Source organism: Oreochromis aureus, linkage group 16 (genome assembly GCF_013358895.1).
Source record: "Oreochromis aureus strain Israel breed Guangdong linkage group 16, ZZ_aureus, whole genome shotgun sequence".
In the NCBI taxonomy this organism is placed as follows: Eukaryota; Metazoa; Chordata; class Actinopteri; order Cichliformes; family Cichlidae; genus Oreochromis; species Oreochromis aureus.
The window spans coordinates 18,786,841-18,814,324 of NC_052957.1; the positions used below are offsets into that span (position 1 = coordinate 18,786,841).

Consider the following 27,484-nt stretch of genomic DNA (forward strand, 5'->3'; position numbering starts at 1 on the left):
CAGGGCCATGGCACCTAAATGGAATATAACATTAGTTATATTTACTGTTATAAATTAAAAGCAAGGTAATAATGTAGCTGGATATATATTGGTGTTTATGGCAGTACATAATAGTAAAATGAAAGTCCCTAGCAGGGCACTTTTATTTTAATATTTTTTTCTATTTGTAAAATAGCCTGCTCAGCTGTTATCAGCTTTCACTACATTTCAACATGAAAATGTCCTTCGCACTACACTGAATTTGAAACAGTCTGAACATAATATCGAAAGCAGTGCTTACAGTAAAGCTGCAAAAACAGAAAAGAAAAGCACTGCATACGAACTCACGACAGTTATCATTAGAACCTGGATCTGATCTGTATACTGTATTACTGGGCTGTCTCAGATACACTGATATCAGCATCTTCATTTGTTTTGTTTTTTCCAGGATATAACACAAAAAAACAGTTTTTCCACAGTGTGTCCAACAGATCTTGCACTGACCCCATTGCTTCCAGTACAGTAGCACCATATCTGAACAGATGGCGGTGCATGTCGTGTTTTCTTGATGAATTACCAGCTAATTTGGTCAATATATTTATGGAAAGTTAGTAAACAAAAGCTCTTCTATAAAAGTAGGATAATGCATGTACTGTGTGGAAAGTAAGCACCAACATTATGTCTGCTACAGAGTAGCCTGTGTATAAGAAATAAAATATGTTTTTGTTTCCAGTACTTACGTGTTTTAGAATGCTTAATTTGCAGTAATCTTACTTATAATGTAGTGTTTGTACTATCTGGGAACACGCTCCAACATGAATGGGGTGCATTCCAAAACGATCTCCTGTTTCCTTTCCTAATTATGTTTGGTGTGTTTGGTGGTGTGAGAAAAGAAAAGGAGTGCGAATGATGTTCTTCTTGTTGAAACTACAATGTGCAGAAATTGGACTACAAAATGCGCATCTTAGTTCACCACAACATGTTCTTACCCTCCTGTTTTATGTTATTTATGTAAAGTAAGTAGAGCAGCCTGTAAAAAAAACAACAAACGAAACCTTTATTACAAAGTTTGGAATGTTAAAGGAGCATGGGGTTTTTGTTTATTGTTAAAAACACTGGATTTACTAAAGAGGCACTGTGTCAGTTTTGTGACTGAAAGTTGTGGACAGGGATATTTTTGTGGCTGGACTTATGGATTATTTAGTTGTACAAGTTTTTTCTTGCAAGAGGAGAATATTCAAATGAACTGTGCAAATGCAGTTTATTAAAATATGCAACATGCAATTTACTGTAAATTGCGTGAAATGTGAGGCTTAAAAATAGCATGTCTTGTGAATATGGTGGTTGTGATAGTTGCTACTAGGCGTATTTGTTTGTGTTTGAAGTGAGAGGGAGAGATGTTATCAGAACGACTGCGTAAATGGCACACTGGGTGGATGGCTCAAAACTGGGAGCGCAGTGCCAAAACTCTGACTCTTAACTCATTTTTCACACTATTTATTCCTGCTCCTCATTCTGCTGAAACAGAGCAGAAATAAACTGAACTGTCTTCTCCCGAGCTTTGCGCGACTAAACATATCCCCAAAATAAAATACAATTAAACACAGCTCACTTAGATGATGCACTGTAAACTCCTGTCTTCCTTCTTGTTTAGGCTTTCCATGACCAAAGTCAAATTCTCTCTATCCATCCCAGCTGATCCCAATAATAATAATGATAAAACTGGCAAAACTGGACATTACAATAAACAAGGCAGAATTTTCAGCACACTTTGATCAGTTAATTTAGAGAGTTTATATAAATATATGTTCTTTATACAGGAGAACAACGGGATGAGAAGCATGAAATGAGGAATGATAAAGGACGCACTGACGCTCACACTTGGAGATTTATTATGGCCGCCACGCAGATACTTCCGGGTTACTTCACTCATTTAAGGAACCTTCATTAGCAATGCGGCCTAACCGAAAGCACCCCGTGGTCAGATATCTGACAGCGAGGTGAGAGGTTTGTAAACACTGCACATCCTGGAACATACCAAAGCAGAGGGGGGGTGAGGAAATTTCATTACCGTCTACATCTTAATTTCACAACTGCACAAAGTGTTTAGTTTATGCTTCTTTTAGCACACATTTTGTCGTGTATTGACTTTTCTTTAAGGCAGCAAGAAGCCAAACATTTACATTTACCGACTACACTTTCCCGGCTCCCACCCCTTCTTCTTCTCTCTGAGGAAGTGAGCGCCTGGTTCTGGATCAGCTGATCTGCCATAGGAGATCCCCGCCCCGTTGCGAGACGCAGCCCTGCTGCTCCGGCTGTGGTTGTTTTCACGCTCACATCCTTTTTTTCTGTGAGCGGCTTTTGCCTGGAGGATGCACCATCAGGACCGGACTGTCTGCCGCTCGTGTCTGAGTGCTGAGAAGCGAGCGTGGCCCCGCGCATCTCGTGCTGCTTTCTCTGTCGGTGAGTCATTCATGCACCACGTAGCTAGCTGGTTTTGTTTGCGGCGGGGTTCTTTGCTTTAACACTATGCGCTCTGTTATTGTAACCAAAGAAACCCTAACCAAAGAAAACAAATGTGATTTTCCTGTGACGTTAGGAAAAATAGGAAAATCCTATTTTTAGGATTTTTATCTGCTTACCTGTGGGGAAAAAACGTGTCTGACTACTCTTTAATATATTTCCTAGCCTGTGAGGTAGTGATAGTATCATGCAGGTTGTGGTCTGAAGTCGTGCTGTTACATAATCTGTAGGCTCTAATGCTACAGTGTACTTACAGGCTAAAGGCTGCTGCAGCCAACTGTTATTTGGCCACATTTCGTGCTGCATCCACGGCCTCTTTCATCATCATCATCATCATCATATGCGCCAGCACCATCACGTTAAAGCCTGCTGTGGCAGTGTTGGTGGTGGTGTTAGTCAGCTGACGGGGCTTGTTGTGTGCCTTGGAGCGTGCGTCCACCCTCAAAGCACACACACTCAAAGCACACACACTCTTGCTCCTGTAGAAATGCACGGGTTTATCACACTTGCTGTTTTTGCCGATACTTAGAATGAGGAAGTGATAATTTAAACTTTGTTGTGCCCGGCCTGCACAATTTGGTTATCAAGCTGTCACTTGTGATTCTCTAGAATGCTTTTTTTTCCCCAGTCGCTACACACACACACACACACACATGCACACAGACACACACTCAGGGTATTTGCAGGCAGAAGTATGACTAAAAACATGTTAAACTGGTCAAAGTGTTTAGAGTTATTTGTCTTTTAATTGAAACCCTTCTATATAAGTTCTGTTAGTGGGGAGAAAACCCCCCACTTTGAAACATATCATCAGTCCAATCCACCCGTGACAGGGATGATAGCCTGGATTTTACAAACAGCGCTGGTTTCGCGAGTAAGCCTTGATGAAAGACTGTCTAACCTCATAGTTGCCGTGGTGCTGGTGCATAGGTCAAGAAAAGTCTTTGTGAACAGAGTTGACATGTGTCACATGCACGTGTCATTGATCACACATACACACTCATGCATGAATGCTCTGGGTATTTTTGAACCGGCTCTTCTTCAATATTCATAGCACATTACAGTTAAAAAAAAAAAAAAAAAAAAGAAGATGTGACCCCCCTTTTTTTTTTTAGATTAATACATGACAGCCTGTATTTTCTTGTCACAGATGTACACAATGTTTTTATGACCAGCAGTAAGAATCCGCACTACAGAAATTGCAATGTCTGAGGTCATTTAGCAAACCTGGCACCACTGCAGGACACTTTATGTATTTAAAACGTGCCACTACTTTTTGCATGACATTAGACTGATGGATGATCCTATGCTGGGGGCACTTTGCATAGCGTTTTGGCTATGCAGAGGGAGGCAATTGTGGGAATGCACAAGGACAGTGCATTCCTGCATTCCATTCCACCAAGATGATCTAATGCACAGGTAGAATTACAGTTATTTGAGAAGTTTGAACAGGAAACAGAGTGACAGCAAAGTTCACACAGAAGAGGAAGAGTTCAAAATACAAACAAACATTGAAGACCACAAAAAGCTCAGATGAGAAGCACAGACAATGGCTGCAGTGACTTCAGTCTTTTAATACTCCGTTACACATATTTTTGTCACTGTTCCCAAATTACAGTACACAACTATAATATGTAGATGCTGGTTTGTGTTTGCATGTTCTCTCTGTGCCTGCATATATCCTCCACAGTCCAAACACTCTTATGTTAGGCTAACTGATGACTCTAAATTAGCTGCAGATGTGAATATGGACAACAGAATGGTTGTCTGTCTGTGGCTGAGTGGTGATCTATCAGGACCAATTTTGCGAAGGGGCTTCATGAGAAACTGGGACTATTGTGGAGGGCCACACTGATAAGGTGAGCTCAGCTCTACCCAGTTTCTCATGCGGCATCTTGGAAAGTTAATTGCCCACCGCTGGTTCTGGGTCAAACACCCCCACCGTTCAAACCTAAATTGGATAAGATGAGGAGCATGGGTGGATAGATGAATTCACCAGTTTCATCCAAGAGCATTTTTAAAGAGACCAAAAAAGGCACAATTGAAAGATTTGGGTTTTGTTTGTTTTTTGCAGTTTAAAGAAGAAATGCATTTTTAGCTTTATTAAACTAATTGTAAAAATCACCAACCAGGGGTTTTTTTTCTTTGTAATGCCAAAACTTCAAGGATGACACCAATATTTGTATATGTAGGATAATGTTTACTCATTTTTCAAATCTATTGGCCAGTTAACCTACACACGTTTGTGGAGGGGCCAGTGTTTTCTCTTTGTCTGTTGTGTGTATTTTTTTTTAATTGGCTAAATGTTCAAAGAAGAGACTTTAAAAAGTTTTTATTCTTTGTTTCCAGAAATTAATTTAAATATGGGGCAGTGGGTTTATTTAATAGCCTTACACAGTGAAGACTCTGTTGTCCAACAACGTGTAAAACACTTTACTGATCACAACGAAGTATGAAGTGAAGAAAAGCCAAAATGTAATATGCCCATATCCTCCTGAGAACCGAGGAAAGGGGAATCTTCCCATTGAACTTTTTTTGTCATTTCCTTCCTCTTGGAGCTAAAAAAAGCCACCCAAACTCATGAGATATCAATGGAAAGCCCAGAGTGTCCTCTATTTAGTACATCAGGACTTAGTAGGGTGGCTCAAATAAGTCAAAAGATATAGACAGAAAAACAAACGTCAATTACAGAGGACATAAATGAGTAGGCTCGTTGTCAGGACAATATGAGAAAGCAGGGTCTCAGGTGATCACGGCCTCCTCTGGACATGAAATAACCTCAACTCTTTCACATCCTCACTCACTCAGTCTAGAGCTGGGTTTGTCTCTTTTTCACTGGTGTCCTTTTAATATTCTGTTGTAGGCAGAGTAGTATTGGTAGGCTTTAACATTTTGTCTTTTATTAGATTTGAATTCTTTCAATCAATTCCTACATTTTTCTAGGTTATAAATCTGCCAAATGACATGTGATTTTCCCCGTGGATGAACTGCCGTCCTGAGCATGTGCTCAGGAGGGTGTTTACAGTGGTAAAGCCCTCTTAGATCAGCCACAGGGAGTCCAGATGCCCGTGCTTCTCTAATCCTGCCTTCCTGCTCCCCCACCCATCCCTTTGTTTAGCTATATCTGAATACATAATATGCACACGTATTCACTAGCCACTGTCTTTACCTCAAAAACAAAGTAGGTAATAACTGGGCTTTACCGGTGGAGCATTAATCAACCTAAGGGCCAGACATTTCCCTCAAAAGTTGGTGGAAACTGAAACACGGCTAAAAGATGAGTGTATTTATTCAACAGGTGGTCCAAAATCAAACTCTTAAAAAAAAAAAAAGAAAATCTTAATCTTCCTTTGTGTCTGCAGGCCACTGTTTGCTAGCAAGTTTTCTGTGCTGAACCTAAAAGCTAAGCGAGCTGCAATGTTGCCCCGTTTTTATTTTGCTTCCCCAGAGGCCCAAAAATCAATTAATGCTGTTCTAAATTTTCCTGTAGACAAGAGAGACGCAAAGTGCATCTCTTTGTGTGTTTTTAAGCTCAGCTCTTTGCTTGTTTTTCTGCGGCTGTGCTCGCAGGGCTGCACAGTTCGTGTTAGAAAGAGTCCTCCTCCTCATACTGAGAGACAGGTCAGACAGCCAAACACTGAGCAGTCATGAATGAGGGCATTTGTCTTCGTTGCCTCAGAGCTCGTGTATGTCAGTGAACAGAGCTAATTGGATAATTTTATTTGGAATAAACAAGCCTCAGAGGCTGAGGACATCCAGCAGGTTTCACACACATTTATGCTGCTAGTGTTTTTTTTTTTGTTTTTTACCTTTTTACCTCAAAAACTCTCATTTGCCATTTTTACCAGAGATATTATGCTGATGATGCTGGGATCAGACTAAAGTATCATGGATCCTGAGGAGTTGGAACTTCAGAATGACTACCGTTATCGTAGCTATACGGCAGTCATCGAGAAAGCGCTGCGAAACTTTGAGTCTTCGAGTGAGTGGGCAGATCTCATCTCGTCCCTGGGAAAGCTCAATAAGGTACAGTCTGAATGTGCAGAGATGACATGCTTTTAGCTTTTTTTTTCATGTCTTCCTGGTCTTGACATTTTTGGTTCACCTCTGCTACCTGTCTTTCAGTTCCCTATAGTTATGCATTAGTTCTCGTTTCCCACATAAAAACTCTCCCTGTGTGTTTAACAGCTTTATAACTAGTAATAAATGAGCTACTGTCCTTTTTTTCAGTACAGCAAGATGTTGACTTTGGAGTGTCTGTGTGTGCTGATGTCGAACAGTTGGAATGCGAGGGAGAAATTTACCTGATCGATTTAAAACTGTAAATGACTTTAAGCACAAAATCCTTTTTCTGAAGTGTAATCTGTGTGGGGGTTTAGTTTAGTCGTCGTGTTTTGACAGGTTCTCACATTTCCTCTTAACGGTGTTCGCCGTCATCTAAAGAGTTTTCTTATTATTTTCTCTGCATTCGAAACAGGCCCTACAGACTAATCTGCGATACTCCCTCCTGCCCAAGAGGCTGATCATAGGGAAGCGTCTGGCTCAGTGTTTACACCCGGCCCTGCCCAGCGGTGTACACCTCAAGGCTCTGGAGACCTATGAGGTCATTTTCAAAATCATTGGAACAAAATGGCTGGCCAAGGATCTGTTCATTTACAGGTAGAAAAACCAAACCTTTGATGCTTAAAGAAAAACATAAAGAGTTCATAAGTTTACTTGAGCCTGTGTGTTTTTGTGCTTTTCAGTTCAGGATTGTTCCCACTTTTGGCCCACGCAGCCATGGCAGTAAAGCCCGTCCTGCTGACGCTGTATGAGCGTTACTATCTCCCCCTGCAGAAGGCTTTGCTGCCCAGTCTTCAGGCTTTCGTAACAGGTCTCCTACCAGGCCTGGAAGAAGGACTGGAGGTCTATGACAGGTACGTAACATAAAAAGACAGTTTATTATGACTGAATTCCACGTATGCTGTTAATACCTACAAGCTCACCAAATCCAAAGATGAAACTAGAAATTCAAGACATCCCTTTGCACCTGTGTGGGTACAATTCTAGAAAAAAGTACCGTTCCAAACACTGAATACAGATTGATTAGTGAAGGAACAAAGATATTTTCAGGGTTTTTCATGGTGTTTGTTGTACCACACATTTTGCTTTTAAAATGGAACAGCATTTATCTGCCAAACCAACCATCCAGATCTGGCCATCGTGGCGAGCCCCGTGAATAAGGTGGTAGCTTTAGTATAATTCTGGAATTATGTTATGAGATGCTATCAAATATTTTACAATCATAAAGTTTTTAAAAAATGAAAAAGAACCCCATATGTGATTTAAGTTTGGTTGTTGTTCCTTAGAAATTTCCCTCCATGTGCAGCTGTTCACCGCTCCCAGCGCTCCTGCTACATTTGGATCACTGCCTGGAAGTTCCAATCTGATCCCTCTTTAGGAACAAATTTGCAATTCATCCATCCTGCATCCTGTTCATAGTTTTCTGGAGACACCAACACAATCGTCACTAACCACAGTCCCTCACAATTTTATATGAATACCTGTGACCGTCTCCTTTTCTACAACGTGAGATTCAAGCTGAACGTGGTCGCCGTACCGATACAGCGGATCAAATCCAGCATGGGTCATGAAAAACAAATAAATAAATCTTTAAGTACTGATCCAAAAATGGCAGGAATGCTGAAAGTGGTGAGCGCAAGGATGGCACTTCAAAAAAACAAAACAATATAAAAATTAAGTAATTAAAGTTTGCTGTTTATGCATGCCGTCATAACACTTTTGCTTCTCAGCTGAGATGCTGACCTAATGCAGTAGAGCGAGTCCTCACTTTACCTTTTTTCTGTTTGCTCACTCAGACATGCATTGTCAACATTTCAGCTTTAGCCTAACCATAAATGCCTTTTTTATTGTTTGTTTTGCACTAATGTACACAGCACTGCATGTAGACAGGAAAAACGGTCAAAAATTATTCAGGACTTGCAGCAAAAGTTTCACAAGTGAAAATTATGTTCTGAGTCACTGGGCTCCACAGGACCGTGTCCTGACTAATCATTCTTTCTATACTCAGTCAGTGGATATCATTGGTCAGCACTGACAACACACTGACGTGAGATCACTGACTGCAGTGTAGAAGTATAGATTTATAATTGTACGTGTTGCTTTGTGCGTGTCACTGAGTCATCTCCACTTTGTGCCCTTCTGCTTGTCAAGGACCGATGCTCTGCTGGTCAAGTTGTCACTGCTCGTGGGTCAGCAGGTCTTCTATGGTGCCCTGTGGGGGAGCATGCTGGTCACCCCTATGGTGCGGCTGCCTGCGTCCGTCTTTATAGTCACACATTTTGACCGCATGGCCTCACTGAGCCAACAAGCGTACATGCTAGGCTACGATCAGCGCGTAGTGGTGAGTGCCTCTGCACACGAAATCCTTACTTATGGCTACAATTCATGTCACTTTTCTCCCCTTTTATTTTTTACAATTCATGTTATCGAATGTCTGAACTTCTTTCTGTCTCCAGGTGAAGTCACTTTGTCTATCTCTGCAAGATTCAAATGCCTTGGTGCAGAGGAACACACTTGAAATCCTGCTCTACTTTTTCCCATTTGCAACATGCCTGGTAGGCACTCCTTGTGTTTTGTTTGGTTTTTTTTTAACTTTATATCTTTAACACTAAGTGCATTTATTATCCTAATCTAAGACCCGTTTCCAGTTTTATGTCCAAAGAAAACAATTTGTTTATAACCGGGCTTGTTTCTATTCATTATCAAAGCATTTTGTGCACCAGTGCTTAACAGTCCGGCGAAACAGTCAGTTAATCCAGTTATCTAAACACAGCAAGCACGCATCTGTGTCGTATTCATTCTCCGTTCACTTGTGGAAAAAGCCCATCGGATGTTGGCATTTTAGTGCTTTGTTTTTCCTTCCAAATAATTAAGTTGAAATAATTGAGTTAAACTGTAAAACATGATGCTCTTTATCCTCATGATCCAGCATTGGCTGAAAATTTCAAGCATTACAATCAATGAATGTTTTCATGATCAACACAGATGTAAGGCAAAAACAAATATATTAGATTTGGGGTTGGGCGGGGGGGGAAAGCCAGCGTGAACTGCACCCTGTGATGTCTTTTTCGACTTTTCAGACTCTAAAATAAAAGACAGAGCATACCAAAACATGTGTATCATGTTCATGGTAATACTGTTATAGTATTAGGACTTTTTTGTTGTTACTTGGCTAACTGTGCATCTTCCTGTTGTTGGCTAGAACCCAGCAGAGCCCACCATTGCTTTGAGCTTTGAAGACATGATCCCAGTCGTCTCTGCAGCCTCACTCACGCTGCTCAGAAGAGACATGTCCCTCAACAGACGCCTCTACGCCTGGCTTCTAGGTCCTCGTCATCAGAATATACCGGAGTGAAAATTCATACATACAACCGTTTGGCAAAATTTCCTGGTTCACTTATACTTTTCGTCTTTATATGTGTGTCGTTTCCAGGGACGGATATAAAAGGAGGGATGGTAGCTCCACATCCCGAGCTCTCCACCACCATGGAGGAGCATACAGCATTTTACTTCAGCACCTACTCCAGGGATTTCCTTGTGAAGGTAGCTAATGCATTTAATTGCAAATAGGCACAGAAAAAAACATCAAGAATACACAAAAAATGTTGTATGCATGTTTGCGTTTTAGTTTAAACATCAAATATATGTTTCTGAATCCAGTAGCTGGTTTACTTAGACTAAAGTTTGGGGGTAAACAAAAATAAACAGGTGGTGTGGATGTTTCTTACTGTACCACAACCATATCACAACCATCTAACCATCACTGACCGGCATGTTAGGTCTTGTGTTAAACAGTTTTTTATGGAGTCTTCTAAAAATGATTGCAAACAGTCCTCCACATAACTTCTGTTTAACTAACTGCAATAAAGCAGATGTGTAGTGTATTTTACAAACTGTAAAATAACCATAAATGAGAGGAAGTTACTCATGAGAAGGAAGTAAGAATGAGTACGGAGTGGTTGTTTGACTGTTTTATGGAGGTTTAGTAGTTTCAAACTGCTTCTGCTGGTACACCGCAGAGATTCCTGTAGTGAAACTTAGAGCAAAGTTGTTGTTTACATGTGTTGAAGGTCTCACTCGGGTGTGATTTCCCCTTAGCCTGATGTATAGTACTAATAAAGTCATGAGCCACCGAGTCAGATGAGGTCAATGTTACAACTGAGACTGAAACTGTGTTGGAGTTTTCAGCACTGAAAGGAAAGCAGGAGTCCATCATCTAAACAGACTGTTTTCTTAGTCTGACAAGTAGGATTGTATTGTAGTGGCCTTTTTGGTTTTTTCTGGTTATGCATTTTAAGATTATTTTACATTAAATATTGAAGCTAAGTGGCACACCTGCTCATGCCGTGGTTTGTGAGAGGGTGAATACTTAGAAGTAAAAATAGCATTTATACATTTGTATCATCTTTACTTCATCCCATGTGTTCCCAGGAGGAAAGGAACAAAAGGATTATACAAGAGAGACTGAGGATATTAAGCAGTGTAACTTACTTAATTTTAAATGAAAAAGTTATTCAGTTCATATCTCATTGAAAATGATGATTCAAAAGCAGTAAATGACAAATGTGCTAACAGGCTTCACAGGCTGTTACGGCGCCATGCGCTTCCTGAATTATTTCAAGGACAAAAACCACTTTTTCCATGCGTTTTTTCTCTTTTCCCCTCAAATTGCACCCTGGACATCACCATCCTGTTCCAGAGTTTGATATAGTGAAACAAGGGGTGACAGAATAAGAGTAAGAGATACTGCAGTGTATCTCTGACATGACTTGATTTGCAGGTCACATGTTGTTCAAACCTCTCACCAAGTAGCAATAACATATGTGTTCTCCATCAAAGAATGGTATGCGTCGGTTAAGCGTCTGCTTTTTCTCACATGACTTAAACAGGTGAGGTAACCTGTTTAAACTGTGCATCAATAGATGTTTGTCATATGTTTCTCTAAGTCTCATTTGTTTATGTCTCTGACTTCAGGCTCTGATTAACATCCTCAAACAGAAAGATGTGAATAGTGACCCGGAAAATGTGACTAGTTACCTCAGGCCCTTTCGCATCATTATCAGCCTGCTCGATAAACCGGAGATAGGTAAGGATCATGTGTCCAGTACACAAAAACGTCGAAATTCTGAATTACTTTATCGACCACTTATTTGATAATAGTCATATTTCTCCTCAGGTCCGCCTGTCTTGAGCCGTGTGTTGTTGGAGGTGGTCCGAGCTTTCTACAGCTACTGTCGAGAAATGCTGGGAGAGGAAACCATCACCAGCTCAGGACTCTCAGGCAGCCAGCTAGCTAGGTAAGAGCAGTAAATGGTAAAGCGCATGAACTGCATGTTCACTGCTGATTAAAGAGCATGTGACAAAACTTCAAATGCCGATATGAATCCAAAAACATGCTTTCTTGTGTTTTCCCCCAACAGTAAGATAAAAGAGAATAAGAATGCATCAGAAATCATAAAGACGGTGAACATGCTTGTGAGTTCCATGAACAGCGAATATCTGTGGGAGTACATGGCTCGACGCTTCTGCGCCTCTCTCGGGTACGAGGATGACGCCGAATTCTTAAATGGGAAATTCTAAAAAGCCAAAGGCTGAGTCAAACAAATAACAAGTGCCAAGATTATATGCAGCGTGTATGTGAAGATTTCTTCTTTGCTGTCGAACATCACCTTACAAGGATCGTTGTTTCTCGCTCTATTCCAGCAACAAGGATGACCCACCAACGCCTCCTGAACAGGACCGCAGTCATCCCGCTCCCTCCGTCTCAGAGATGTCCAACCTCATCATTTTCCTGCTTGATGTTCTTCCTCTGGTAAATGGCACAAACATCTGCACATCCTTGCTGATCTAGCTCTGTAAGGCTGTCATCAACAGCTCAGGGAGATGTGATCTGAATTTTAGATCAGAGTCAGCATCAGCCAGTAGGTATTTTAGAACTGATTGGATTATTTGCCAGAAATTCACTGAAAAAGCAATCGCAAGTCAGTCTCACGCATACACCCATTCATAAACAGCACAATCATCATGTTTGTGCTTTGCAACAGGAGCTCCATGCAGACATCCAGTCACATTATCTCCCTGAGATGCTGGGCACCATGCTGCGAACCCTGTGCAGTCACATCGACGCTGTTTGCCTGGAAGACGTCACACAGGGACTGCGCGCATGCTTCAAGGTCCTCAGTAAGATCCACATGCCTGTGGCTTACATGGATGTTGAGGCAGCGGCGCAGGCAGAGGAGACAGAGTTACAGTCACTGAAAGAGGAATCCGCAGAGACTCAGGTTTGGGATCCAAGATGTTGTGTCTCTTTAAAAATTACACCCGTGAAGTTTGACTGTGCCTCATCATGTCAGTTATACTCTGTCTAGGATAAAGAGAATGAAGGAGAGAAAAGCGGCTCCCCCGGTCAGGCTGACGGGAATCATGAGGATGAAGAGATAAACAGAGATGGAGGCGTTGAGGCAGAGACTGCAAACGGTGTTTACCCAACACTCAGGTCTGAGGACAGCGGATTAGGTATCAGCGCCTCACCCTCAGAGCAGCACCTGCCACCAGGGGTCACGATGGGGACTGAGGAGAATGGAGTTTTCAAAGAAGGCGAAGGAGTGTGGAGAAGGGGGGGCAGTATAGACACCATGGCCCAGTGTCTGCAGGACATCCTGGCCTTCATAACCACAAGGTGAACATTTGAGCCGGTTGTAGTCTAAATGATCATCATAGGCCGCTTTTATTAACTGTGATTTCTAAATATTTGCAGATACTTGTTGGTGCAAGTGGAGGATGTCAGGGGACCAATTGAAGAGCCTCATCCTGACCTACGTGCTTCCTCTGTGGATCAGAAGTCTTTGTTGGTGAACGTGGGTGGGCGTGAAATCAAAGACAAACTGACGGAGCTGTTCACGCCAAATAAACGTAAATCCCGTTCCTCTTCTGACACCCGGGTCTCAGCAGCCTCTGCTGAGAAGAAAAGGGGTCATGGGCATTCAGGGCAGCTGGACTGGTCAGCCGGTTATATGCCCCGCGGCAAGGCAGAGATCTCTGAGGCCTGTCGACAGGCCTTCATCGCCACCTGCCACCTTCTGCTGGAGTGCACTACCTTTCCCATTTACCTAAGTGAAGAGGAGACTCTAGCTCTCCACACAGACATGTTTGGTAACACAGGTCAGCGCATAGACGTGTGTGTTAATACCGCTGTCAGTTATCCTACAAAGAGGGATAAGTGACTAACAACTCTTCTTTTTCAACAGGTTATCAAGTGGACAGCCTCCCAGTGTGGCTGAGGTCCTTAATGACTCTGTGCTGCCTGTCCAGAGACTACAACATCCAGCACACTGCAGTGGCTTCCCTACTGGAACTGATCAACCACTCCCAATCCTTAGCACTGGTTATTCAGGACAAGCAGAGACGCTACCAGAGCTCTGAGTCTAACCCACTGAGTGGGCAGCTGCAGATGGTCACTGTGCCACCCATCTACCCTGCCCTGCTACGCACCATAGAGGAGGGCACCGACTTCTATCAGGTTAGAACAAGATTCGAATGTATGAAAACCTAACTTAGCGTAAATAGGCTGATTTACATTATAAGAAAGTAGGAAAAACAGATGAAAGATCCTCAGCAGTAAAAGTATTATTAAACAATTAAAAAGGCAAATTTATAAATAAATAAAATTGCAAAAATAATGAAATGTATTCCAATTCCATGCTGTGAGTCAAATGAAACAATGTAAGACATAATAAGACAAGACTGAATTAGACTTCATTTGCATGTGTTTTTATGTTACACCAACATCATTCAAGTTGATGCAAAGTGTTTATTATTAGCTACCAAAATCTCTGTAAGGGCAGCTGTGGTGAGAGGAGGAAATGTGAAGGAAAACTTAGAGTTAAGAGAATAAACTGCCTTCAAGAAATCTGCTGGATTTGAGTGAGATAATTGGATAAACTAATAATAAATTACACGTGTTCATTTGTTTCTAAGCTGCCTAAATGCAACCCAGTAGCCAGACTCCCCAGTACAGAGTGGTGTTGCAGAGTCAGTATTGTAGCAAGAAGCTTCGAGGTGCAAGTACTTGCAAGTGCAAGAGCTTTTCCTGTGCCTGTGTGGGTTTCCTGTGTATGCTGGCATCCTCCCGCAGTCCAAAGACATGCTTGTTAGGCTATTGGGTCATTGAGTCAAACTAGCTGTGGATGTGAGGTAGAAGTGCATATAATAAAGCACTGTGTGAATGTATGGGTAGCTTGTAGTCTAAAGCTGAGTGACTAGAAAGGTTCATTATGAATGCCAGTCCATTTCTGTTTTCATTACTTGTCAACACTGCAGGGTGTATTTCTTTATGTTAGGAGTCCGAGGTACTCGAGCTCTTCTGTGCTCTGTTTTTTGTTTTTGATTTTTAAGCCATGTGCTTATCAACCTTTGATATTTTTTTTTTTAAACTGTGAGGCAATTCTCCATCATGGATCTCAGACGTATCACAGAAATGTATTAATTTCTATCACACTGCATAATTACTGCCTGCCCGATGATGCACTGATGGATGTGTTTATTGAGGCTTTGGATGTGTACAAGACTGACAGTCAACTGCTTTCAAAACAATTACGTGGTTTTTAAATTTATATACTCGTACTGAGTTGCCTCTGACATATGTCTTCCATACAATAATAATTAAGACTAAAAATAACACTGAAACCGATACAACTTGAACTCATTACAAAATACAAAACTGTGCAAAGTATCTGTAATCAGCAGATAATTCAAGAAGCTACCCTCATCGAAACGTTGAATGAAATTCAGTCTAATCACCATATCATCAGCACGCATTTTTGGATTCTTTTTGCTCGTTTTTACTCAGAGGGTGTCTCAGGTGCTGTGGAGTCAGCTGGACACGGAGAGGAGAGAGCAGCACATTTCCTGTGTGGAACTGTTCTACAGGCTGCACTGTTTGGCTCCATCAGCATCCATCTGTGAGGACATCATCTGCCAGGCACTGTTGCACAAGGACAAGGTATCTGTGCCTGCAGACCTGCTTCGCTGCATTTTTTTTTCCTTCACATATTTACATTTTTATCTCTTCATGACATGTTTCAGTTGAACTAACTCATCATGCAAATGCGCCCGATGGACGATGTGACAAGTTGAGCAAATAAGTGGAAGTTTTGTATGTTTGCTTTCCTCAGGCAGTAAGGCTGGAAGCACTACACCGCTTCACAGTGCTGTGGCACCTCACTCGGGAGATCCAGACCAACAGGACCATGTCCCTCAGTCGCTCCTTTGACCGGTTAGTACATCGGACAGAAATAGTGGATGGTTTGATTATAAATGGTCTGGAAATAGGTGCTAGTTCAAAAGTGGATTAACCTGACACTCTTTGGCATCAGCAAGGTTGAGAAAAGTAACAGTTAAACAGCATGTAAATACCGCTGTGGAAGATCAGCTTGAACATTGGCACTTTAGTTTTTCCCACACAGTGTTTACACAGCCACTGACAGCTCCCTAATGTGAATATGTAATGCAGCACGATGTAAAATGTGAGAGTGTGGTATTTGGTGGGAAAGCTGTACAGTCTGGGATCCTGTTTGTTTGGATTTCGTAAGTTTTCTGTGAGTCATGTGGGTGTTGATGTTGAATTTTTTTTTACATTCTTATGTGTAAAATATATTGTTGTTCAAGTGCTCCTGCAGTTTTTAGTATGGTCGTGTGCCAAATGAACTTGAATGATCATAAGATTTACTCAATTAAAAGAGAGAGGCTTGCAGTTGATGACAATGATTAACTGTTTGAGTAACGGTTGCTGGTGGCTTCCTAAAGAGGACCAATTATGTTCATGTGACGCTCCATGCTTTTATTCTGGAAGTCTACTAGAGCAGCTTTAGATGATGGATAGTTCAAAATTTTCCTTATTTAACTTATACTTGGTTGCACCCACTTGGTTTACTTCCCTTCCCATTCCTTTCCTCTGATTTGCTGCCCCTTTGAAACAAAGTTTCAAACATAGTTTCTTACTAAGATTCTGAATTGCATGTTTCTTCCTGTCTCTTAGCTCTCTCTGTGTGGTGGTGGACAGTCTGTGCTGTACCGATGGCTCAATAAGTGCAGCAGCTCAGTGCTGGCTGGTCCGGGCTCTGTCCCTCAGTGATGTCATCCGGATCCTAGAACCTATTCTGTTGTTGCTGCTGCATCCCTCCACTCAGCGCTGCTCCATTCAGAGCATCAAACAGAATGTTACTGCTGGTAAGTGCGTTCTTCAGCATGTGTTGTTTTGGCGATGAAATGAAACCTTTGGGTTGGTCTTATGCTTTTGGTCCTGTTCATTTATGCTGAGCTAACAAGTCCATCGTTTTTAAGGTAATCTGAAGATTTTAAACAGCAGAAGTCGAAGCTCAAGCAAAACCTCAGGATCAGCGGACACAATGGCAACAGAAGTCACCACCTTAAATGTCCTGAACATTGTGGACCGAGAGTCCTTGTGGGCAGAGTTGGACAGCAGCCCAGATCCTGCAAAACCACCGGACAGCTTAGTGGCATCCAGGAGTGAGAGTGAAGAGACGGAAGAAGGAGAGGAAGAGGACGGAGAGGAGCAGGAGGAGGCTGAAAGTGAACACACTGAGTCAGCTGACACCAGCGGTGCTCAGGTATCTACAGAGAACACCAGCTCAAGCTCGACTCCATATCCCAGCATTGAGGAAGGAGGCATGGTCAACGGGCTGCGGAGGGTTGAGTCCGGGCACACGCAGGCATCTGATTCACTGTCAAGTGAAGATGAGGAGGACTTGGAGCTGGAGGCCATGGCCAAGTCTCGCCTGTTAAAACAGGAACGCGAAAAGAGAGAGGCCATCGACTCCCTGTTCCGCCACGTGCTGCTGTACCCTGTGGCGGGCGGTTGGCGCCATCTGCTCCAAGGCTTGGGGCTGCTGGACAGCTTGATGAGGAGCAGTGCTGAGTGCCCTCTGGTGGATGCTCTCTCTTTCACCTCGCTCGACACGAGCTCCGCTGCACATTTAAACCTGGTGTCTAACCTTCTGCAGCGTCACCAACAGGCCCAAGATGGCAAGAACTTCTACGGCTGCCTCCTTTCCCCTTCCTCCACTCCTTCCGCACCCCCGTCCCTGCTCATTGAACTGCTGGTTTCATTGTGCCTGCGATTCCTTCGCTCTCATTACCCTTCCTATCTGAGCCTGAGTCCCCTTGACCTACAGGGCAACAGAGAGGTTCAGGTGAAAAGCGTGGCGGTGTTGACCCGCATTGTGAACCAGCTCTGCTGCACAGCGCGAGGACAGGATGCGTCCAATATGGAGTCCATCCGCAGACTCCTCTCTGATTGTAAAGTGCAGCAGTATGCTCTGCTTACACTTTCTGCATCTATGTACATTAGCCAGAGGGGGACAGACAAGGGACAATCTAAAGGTGTGGAGCTGCTAGAGGAGCAGGGAGGCCTGTCGGAGGAAAGTCTGGTGAATCTCGGGACAGGAAGTGGACAGGAACAATACCCATTACAGATGGAATTGCTCAACCTTCTCCAGGCTCTAATAGTCCTGGAATACCATGTGTGGTCAGGTAGAGCTGCCTCAACAGCTGGGCCGGGCGGGACACCTGGCCAACCAGGGGAGAATCGTGAATCCTCACCTGCCAGCACCCCCCTTGCTCGCGAATGGCAGACTGCAGTCCTTTTCCAACAGTCTATCAAAGCAGCCCAGTACGTCCAAAGCCACCCGATCACAGCCCAAGGGATGTTTGTTTCTGCTGCAGCCAGGGCTCTGCAGCCACAATACGGCTATGCCATGCACCCCCACTGGGTGTCGCTGCTGTGCTCCTCTCTGCCATACTTGGGACGTTCATTAGGCATCATTGTCACTCCGCTCATCAGTCAGATCTGCAGAAACCTGGACGAGCTCGTCAAGCTGTATGAGCATGATGGAGGAAAGACAAACCAGAGGTAACCTAAATACACTTTAACAGGATATGATCATAGGAATTCCTAGAATGGGTTTCTGAATATTAGTTGTACATTTAATGCAACATTTTCTTTCTTTCTTCTGACTTTTTATCAGTCTGAGTGGTAGGAAGGAGAACATTGCCCCTGATTACCCACTGACTCTGTTGGAGGGTCTAACCACCATTACACACTATTGTCTACTGGACAACAAAAGGGTAAAAAATAGAGCACTTACATAAACACAGATACAGTATGTACTTCTTACATCTACGACCACTTAATGCTCATTCTGTTTCCTCTCTGGCTTTCCGTCAGTCCCTCGTAGCCTGCGACCCTGTGGATGTCCGTAACGCACGCAACGCTGTGATTGAGGCGCTGCCGCAGATGCTCAGTAGCATGGCATTGTTATGGGGCGTGGTCATGAGGGAAGAGTTCCAGCGGCGCGCATCGGACTCTGGCCAGAGCAGCAGACACACTTCTACCTCTGTTTATTTCAGAACGACCAAGGTGTGTATTTGCTGTGTGACACATGGAGCATGTGCATATTTTGAAGATTTTATACTAGTTTTATTTTATAAAGGTCAGGCTGGGAAAATTGGCAGTAGTCGTAAGCTTTTCTGTGCAGCACTGAGTTTCATTCTCGGTGTTGGAACTATGTCAACTGTAGACTGCATCATCGCAGTCAGAGCTCTGTCAATAATGTTGCATGTGTTGTTGAAGAAGTCATGAACTCATCCAGTCACAATGTTGCCATTTTTAGGTCTTGCGGCAGCGGATACTGGAGTTCCTGCTCCCTCTAACTGGTCAGTATGGCGTTCAGGTAATGGCGTCACTTGGAGTCGTGTGGAGCAACAGGAAGAGTAAAAGGAGGCACAAAAACAAAGTAAGACCTGCAGTGTGCGTGGAAACGATGAAAGGGCGTTCATATCCGAGTCGCTCGGTGGCAGCTTCACACTCTGTTCTCCTTCAGGTTTTGCCCGTAGCCAGCGAGTCTCGTCAGACCATCGTGGAGATGGTGAAATCACTGAGCACTTTGCACACAGACACTGTCCTACATTTGGTCAAAGAGGTGGTGAAAAAACCACATCAGATCAAAGGAGAACAGGTACAAAAACACAGGTTCATGGAAAGACATTTAAGATTTGTAATTTGTACATTTCTTGAATCTTTTTTTTCTTTCCCATTTTTCTCTCCATCAGAAGTCGACACTTGTCGATATCCCCATGTTGCAGTTCAGCTTTACCTATATCCAGAGGTATGAGCAAGAAAATAGTTCAAGTACAAACCAAGGCTTTATATATATAGATCAGAAAAATGCTCTAAAAATACTCCCATTTTGAAACCATCTCTTCTTCTCTACATAGTATTTCAGCTCAGGCTCTGCAGGAAAACATTGCACCTCTCCTCAGTCTGTTGCGGGAGTCTGTTCAGCTTAACCTGGCCCCCCCTGGACATTTCTTACTGCTGGGGTCAGTTCTCATCTTAACTTGACTACCAGTAGTATTTATAACATCTTTTTAAAAGTAGGATTATTAATTCTCCCACAGAAACTGATGTAGATGCTTCGATGTATTAAATCTTGTTCATATTTAACTTGTTTGTGTCAGTTAGGATAATTTGATGTTTAGTAACAGATTCTCTCTTGCAGAATCCTGAATGACTTTGTCAACAGGCTCCCTAACCTGGACAATAAGAAGGATACTAGAGATCTGCAGGTGAGATGCAGTGTGCTAAAGTGAGCTGTGGATTGACTCAGTAAGCAGGTGCAAGTGTTTAATCATTAAATTGTTGCACAGGAGGTGACTCAGAGGATCCTTGAGGCAGTAGGTGGGATTGCAGGGTCATCTCTGGAGCAGACTAGCTGGCTCAGCCGTAGCCTTGAGGTCAAAGTTCAACCTCAAGTGTGCCCGGAAGCTGATGAACCAGATGACGGTGACGGGGATGGCGACCATTGTGGTAACTTTCTTTGACAAATGCATGCATGTGTCACCTTGGCTGTAATACGGCCATTTGCCCGTTGCTTGAGGAAAGTTAAGACATGGGTATAAATGCAGGCCTCAGTCAGGCTGGACCTAGCAGAGATTGCTAACCACCATAAAATAAGCTTAAGGCTGTTGTGTTCACAATTTGTTAATTTCTTTTATTTGTTGCATTTCACATCTGAGTGTCCTTGAATGTCTGAATGTCCCAAGCCCAGCTTCCTGCCTGAATGGGCATATTTCTTTGAGGTAAAGGGAGGCCTATTATAATTTTCCGCTTTTATTAAACTGAGTAATCGTTTAAACTCAAATGGCATCATCGTTCAAAATCTATGGGAGCAGTGCAGACATACAGTAAATGTTATATGGGTATTTTATTATCAGTCTATATCCAGTTCAGGGCCACAGGAGGGCTACACCCTGTCAGCAGTCTTTCAAGGAGCACTTTTTTTCACTTGTAGATAAGTTATCTAAAGTTCAGTAGCAGGACCACACTCCAAACACTCCCCTTCCTTTTGTATCAAACTTACCCCACATCTCTGTTTGTTTTCATTTAGAAGAAGAATAGCCCTTTATTTTCCTTGCACATGTACAACGAAATTGGGTGGGTTGGTGTATAATCATTTGTCTACAGGCTGTTCAAACCAAGCAAAGAAGGTGTTGAGGTCCTCTGCTGTCGGAGGGTTGAGGGCTCTGGCCTTTGTAGTTAGTGAGAGTTCTGGTACCTCTCCAGGCCCTCTCTCCTCCTCCTGTAGGCCTCCTTGGCCTGTTTGATGCCCCTCCTCGGGTTGGCTCTGGCAGTGCTGTACAGAGTTCTGATCAGACCCTGTACTTCACTCGTCATCCAAGGTTTTCAGTTAGGGTCTCCAGGTCCTGCTGTTCAAAGATGAACCAGTCTGTCAGATCAGAACAGTCCTGTAGTTGGAGGAGAGCATCATCTGGCCATGTTTTAATGACTCAGGTGTTCGTTTTTCTTTCACATTACAGGCTGCGGTCCACGATAGCGAATCATTGCTTGAGGGTTCTTGTCTACTTCATTTTGAACTTTAATACTTTAATACTGTTGTAACATTGATTTGCCATTCTAGGTCCAAAGCACCCACATTGTCAGGCATAGCGGCCACAGCACCCACACACCTCTTAGTACAGCTAACAAACTATCTTGCTGTTCTTTCTGTCCTTGCCAGAGTCAGCAGCTCAAGCTAGCACCATGGTCTCCTCTTCTGCTCCCTCAGTTTACAGCGTGCAGGCTCTTGTACTTCTGGCTGAGGTGGGATTTTATTTGTTATTAAATAAACGGATTCATGGTTTGCATGTGCTTCAGGCACTATTTAACACACTTTCTAACCATGTAGGTCTTGGCACCGCTTCTGGACATGGTGTATCGCAGTGACGAGAAGGAGAAAGCTGTTCCTCTCATCTCACGTCTCATGTACTATGTTTTCCCCTACCTGAAGAACCACAGGTAACTTGCACAATGTTAACACCTTTGGTCTCATAGGGCTTAATGGAATCCTTTAACTTTAACTTTTTCTCCTGCAGTGCCTACAACATGCCCAGCTTTGAGGCGGGTGCACAGCTTCTTAGCAGTCTGAGTGGGTATGCCTATACCAAAAGGGCCTGGAAGAAAGAGGTCTTTGAGCTTTTCATGGACCCCCTCTTCTTCACAATGGATGCCTCTTGTGCACACAGGTTAGTAATATTTGTGTGTTGGATGTCAATTTTTAATACACAAAAGTATTTACTTTCACCTTGAGATGCCCCAGTAGTTTCATATAACAGCTATGTACTTTTTATTGCAGTACAGTTTTTTTGATTTTGTATACAAAGCCTCAAGATGTACAGATTCAAAGGTGTGGACCTAGGCAAGAAGATTTCAGCAGATTTACAAGGGCAAACCTTAATTCTAACTACATGTAGACTTTCCTAAGACTTGAAACAGATGCTTAACTTTGCATCTAATTCAAAGAACATAAAAAAAGGTTGGATTAATTTGAAAAAACAAACTTTTCCCTTGTTTAAATTTCATGTGATTGTTAAAGCATTCAATCTGTTAAAAGTTTGAAATGATATTACACATAAAACTTTGACATCACCAGCCTCTAATGTCTGCTGCTTGCCTGTTCCGTGTTTTCTGTAGTTGGAAATCCATTATTGACCACCTGCTGACTCATGAGAAGACCATGTTTAAAGACCTCATGAGTGAGTACAGCCTCCAGGAGATGTTTAATTCTGGAAAGACACTGAAAGTATAATAGTGAAGCTATTGTGTGATAAAAGAGTTCAGGACACTCAAGGATTCAAAATGATGTGCAGACACAAAAAAACAGTTTCACTTTTAATAATGTAGTTTACAAATTTAAACGAGCGCTGTTATAAATCTGCATTTCTTTGCACTGCAGGCATGCAGAGTAGCTCCCTGAAACTGTTTGCTAACGCTGACCAGAAACCCATGCTGCTGAAACGCCAGGCGTTTGCAATGTTCAGCGGAGAACTGGACCAGTACCACCTCTATTTGCCCCTCATTCAAGGTTAGCTGCTGTTACTGGATATTTTGCAAATTTAAAGGTGATCAATCTCAATCTGACTCAAAAAACAAGCATTAAACTGTTTTGTTCTTTCTCTTCCTTCTAGAGCGTCTCACAGAGACTTTACGTATGAACCCCAGCCCTGCTGTTTCAGCCCAGATGTTCCTGATGTTTCGTGTTCTCTTGTTGCGGATTTCCACCCAGCACCTGACATCTCTTTGGCCCATAATGGTTACAGAACTGGTAAGAATTAATTTCTCTAAGAACGTGGATTAATACATGGAGCAAACTGTGTTTAGCATCTATTTCCTGTCTGTCTCTGTTTTTTCAGATTCGCACTTTTACACGTCTGGAGAAGGCTCTGCAGGTGGACAAAGACAACTCAAAGTGGGTTAATTGTTGTATTGACAAATTCCTGTTTCATTCCACCTTTTTGAGTGTCTAAAAACTTTGCTTTTCTTCTTGTAAATCACCAAGACTGGCTAAAGTGGTGCGTGGAACCCTTGACAGAAATGGACAGGTTAATTTCTCCCAGGCAGAGTTGGACATGTACCTGTCAGCCTGCAAGTTTCTGGACACCTCGCTGGCTTTTCCCCCAGAGCGGATACCACTCTTTCAGATGTAAGAGAGGAAATTTTAAAGCATGCTTAGATATTTTGTGAGATTAACTAATAATTATTGATGTAGTCTGTTTTTGACTAATTTGCATGACTATCTGTTCATCACACAGGTATCGCTGGGCATTTGTCCCTGAGGTGGATGTAAACCGCTACAGTGGGCCAGAAAATACACTGATAGAAGGTGAAAAGGAATGCATACCACACATTGTGAGAGTACTAGAAGGAATACAGCAACGCTATGGGGTAAGAACAGTCAATGTTTCCCCAAATTCAAGTGTTTTGAACTTTTTGGAGTCAAACACTCATAATTAGGGTCACTAGAATGGAGAAAAAATGGAACAAGATTATCATCTTCCTCCAGCATGCAAGGAAGGCAGGCCTGCTTAAGCCCGCATTATGTTGCATTCTGAGTTAGCATGTTCCAGAAAATAACAAGGGAAAAACAGGATTTGTTTTGGTTCTTGGGAGGGTAGAGCCATGCAGGCATCACTACCAGCACAGCATTTTTATTTTGTGTGTGTGTGTGTATGCTTAAAAATCACATTCATAAATAGAGCCTGATTAGTGCTCTGCATATAGCTTATTGAGTGAGTCAAAAATACACAACATTGGCACTACAGAATAAAAGTTTACAGTTTTACTGCTGTTTACGTTCTCGGGGTATTTTGGTCTGTTCTGACTTTCCAAGAGGGAAATCCAAGTTGAGGGTGTGTTCCACAAAAAGTTTCCGACATTCGACTTATTCAGGAATGCACCATGTATACTCTGTTGCAGACATGGACAGGTGAGTAGTCATTCCTGTTATACTTCGTTGAAGTCCAGCGTCTGTGGTGCATGCATAGTTGGTGCATTGTAATGTAAATACACAAAAAATAGGCAGGCACACAGACCGTCACACATCTGATGACGAAATTTATGTCATAGTGGGACCTGAGCAGACCGTAACGGATTCGCCGATGTAGAACGTGTAATCCCTGCTTAACGAGTCATAAGCCAGGTCACAATCACTGCCTCACAGTTCAAATATTTGTGGTCTTTCACACCTCCACTTTTTCCATGATTTTCATAATAACCATTCAGAAATGTCTCTTATGTTTCTTGAGTAAGCACACAGTCTCACAAATCTCAAACTTGGATGTAAATGCTGCATGTACAGCATGATTTCAAGTGGAACAGTGTAAAAGCACAAGCAGCAGCACATTGTTAAACACCATTAATGAACAGATGGTGGGCATCAGCTTCTTGACGGAGCGTCTTTATACTCCAGCAGCAGCAGCACCACATTCTGTAGCTTTAGTGACAAATATCAGGCCTGCTTTGTAGCTTTTTTTTTTAACAGGCCAGTAACGCTTTTTTGGTGACGCATATGCATGAATGACAAAAGGGCTTTGTCACCTAGATGGCGTTTGATGTTCTGTCATGTGGGCAGCGGGGCTCATGAGTGCAGATGCCAAAGTAACTCTTGAATTGGAGTTTTTATCAGGAACAAAGTTCAAATAATTTTCTAAATCTGGTGACCACAACAAAACCATACAGGCTTACTATGTCGTCCAGAAGAGAGCTGTGTCAAATAACACAAAACATGAAAGTTGTAAGAGGAATACAGAACAGGAGTTAAAAGTGCCTCACAATTAGTGCATTAGTTTCTCAGAGTTGAAAATCAAAATCGCACAATCAAAGTGAACATTTCAGGGAGGAGGTTTACCTTAAACTTATTATGTTATCTTATGTTATCTTATTTTAATTTAAAAAATAGTTTAATAGAAGCTATTTGTGATGTTCAGTCATCTCACTCTGATTATGCTTCCCTGTTGCATGATTTCAGACACTGGATGAGCTGAGTGAGGAAACTTCTACTGAGCATTTGGAGTTCCCCCTCCTCCCTCAGCGCTCCCTCTCCTCCATCACCCAGCTGTTGCCTTTCCTTCGCACCCTTTTTCATTCCTTCCAGAGCCCTCCCGCCTCCAGTGATCCCGCAACCTACTTCCCTGTTGCAGACTACCCACCCGCCAGTTCACATGCAGTCCTGATGAGGCTGGAGCACATCACAGAAGAAGAGTTCCTCGACTTCATGAGCTAGAAAGCCTTTCATAACCCAGCCATGCAAGCTGAATATGTAAAACGGGCAGAATCAGTGATGACGATGTATTGTGAACTAGGAAAAAAAAAGGAAATGTTTTGAGATTTTGCTTTTTAATTTCACTGGAAAACAAAGGGATGTTATTTACAACTGTCGTTTTTTTGGTATCTAATATGATGGTACTTAACTGTTTATGGAAAATAATTACAAATAATTGGAAAATTCTTCTTTCTCAGCGATTCACATGAGACTGTCCCATTAGCATCTTCTGCTTGCTTTATGACTAAAAACAATTGCCATTAATTATAATAATGGAAACCAACGTAAAGTTACCACCCACGGTTTTTATAAAGCATGCATAAAATAATAATGATTGTGCCCGTAAAGATTATTTACGTTTTGCACCCATAGGCAGGTTCCCTTATGAATAATCTTAATGAGTAATACTGTTCATTTGCATAACTGGTTAACTTAAATCTGTAGTACAGCTGTACACAGGTCTCTCTGACTCAAGAGAATGTAAAGACCAAATGTCTCTTGGTAAAAATTCATAATAAGTTATGCTAAGAGTTTTATTGTTAAGTTACTGAATGTGCTTTGTGTATAACAGGGAAATAAACTCTGGTTTTGCTATTTTTGGTGTTCAAGGGAAATTAGCCTTTCTTTGCAGTTGTTCACTGAAAGTTTTTACAACTGACCATCGTCTTCTCTTTTTCCACAATGCTAAATGTTTAAGTTATTTTGAATGTTTAAAACACCAGGTCAGGTTTTAATTTAGTGAAAATAAAATTGAATAAATTAAACATTAAAATTGAGTGCTTTATTTATTTATTTGATAAGATAAGATAAGACTTTATTGATCCCACGACGGGGAAATTTTTGCGTCACCTCAGCTCACGTACAGATATCAGAAGGAAATACAAAAAAAATACAAATAAGTACAATCAATGAAAAAAGTAAGATAATACACTATATACAATGGTAGCACACACAGTATAATACACTATATACAATGGTAGTCAAAGGAGTTTGCAAAGAAAAGCGTCTGGACTTCTTTAAGTTGCTTGAAGACGTTTCACCTCTCATCCGAGAAGCTTCTTCAGTTCTAAGGTCAAATGGCCGAGAGTCCCAGATTTAAACCCAGTGGGAGTATCCCACTGGGTTTAAATCACACAAAGATCACTACTCTCCTCAGTGACAACGACACCTACGAAGCCTTAAAGCGAGACCCCACAAGCAGCTACAAAAAGAAAGTTATAGCTTGCCTTCAAGACCTTGAAAAGGACAAAATCATTGACCGCCTCACATATCACCGCCTTTATCCAGGGGATGCCATACCCTGCATTTATGGACTTCCTGAAATCCATAAGGAAGGGGTCCCACTCAGACCCATAGTCAGTAGCATAAACTCGGCCACTTATAACATTGCGAAACACCTTGCTACCATCCTGGCACCTCTCGTGGGGAACACCCCACACCACATCAAGAACTCCACCGACAAGGTCCAGAAACTTACTCTGAATCCAGATGAAACCATGGTGTCCTTTGATGTAGTCTCTCTTCACGTGCATACCCACCACGGAAGCAGTGGAGACTGTCAGAAAACGACTACAAGAAGACAGCTCCTTGGAAGACAGGACCAACTTCACACCCGATCAGATCTGCACACTGTTAGACCTCTGCCTTACCACCACATACTTCAAATACAACGAAGGCTTCTACAGACAAAAACATGGCTGTGCCATGGGCTCCCCCGTGTCACCTATTGTAGCCAACCTTTACAT

At 42.4% G+C, this 27,484-nt stretch overlaps 1 protein-coding gene across 1 annotated transcript; it reads left to right on the forward strand.

Moving 5' to 3' along the window:
• Nucleotides 1-1,948: 1,948 nt before the first annotated feature.
• dop1b (DOP1 leucine zipper like protein B) lies at nt 1,949-26,503 on the forward strand. The gene is made up of 39 exons (XM_031758762.2): nt 1,949-2,032; nt 2,217-2,442; nt 6,351-6,528; nt 6,980-7,161; nt 7,248-7,418; nt 8,716-8,905; nt 9,021-9,119; nt 9,767-9,890; nt 9,998-10,107; nt 11,539-11,650; nt 11,741-11,861; nt 11,985-12,104; nt 12,268-12,376; nt 12,609-12,845; nt 12,933-13,243; nt 13,322-13,725; nt 13,812-14,083; nt 15,413-15,565; nt 15,738-15,838; nt 16,601-16,791; nt 16,906-18,493; nt 18,609-18,708; nt 18,809-19,000; nt 19,254-19,376; nt 19,464-19,598; nt 19,693-19,748; nt 19,858-19,962; nt 20,142-20,208; nt 20,290-20,449; nt 21,660-21,742; nt 21,828-21,937; nt 22,015-22,164; nt 22,613-22,674; nt 22,875-23,003; nt 23,107-23,243; nt 23,332-23,387; nt 23,478-23,621; nt 23,731-23,863; nt 25,446-26,503. The coding sequence occupies exons 3-39, from the start codon at nt 6,391-6,393 to the stop codon at nt 25,698-25,700; spliced, it is 6,930 nt and encodes a 2,309-aa protein (XP_031614622.1). The 5' UTR covers nt 1,949-2,032; nt 2,217-2,442; nt 6,351-6,390; the 3' UTR covers nt 25,701-26,503.
• The last annotated feature ends 981 nt before the right edge of the window (nt 26,504-27,484 follow it).

Bases quoted from the DNA above. Each gene is read 5' to 3' on its own strand.
- dop1b (XM_031758762.2), top strand. From the start codon at position 6,391: ATGGATCCTGAGGAGTTGGAACTTCAGAATGACTACCGTTATCGTAGC. The intron at 22,675-22,874 runs GTGAGTACAGCC...TTTGCACTGCAG, and splicing joins CATGTTTAAAGACCTCATGA to GCATGCAGAGTAGCTCCCTG. The intron at 23,864-25,445 runs GTAAGAACAGTC...GCATGATTTCAG, and splicing joins GAATACAGCAACGCTATGGG to ACACTGGATGAGCTGAGTGA.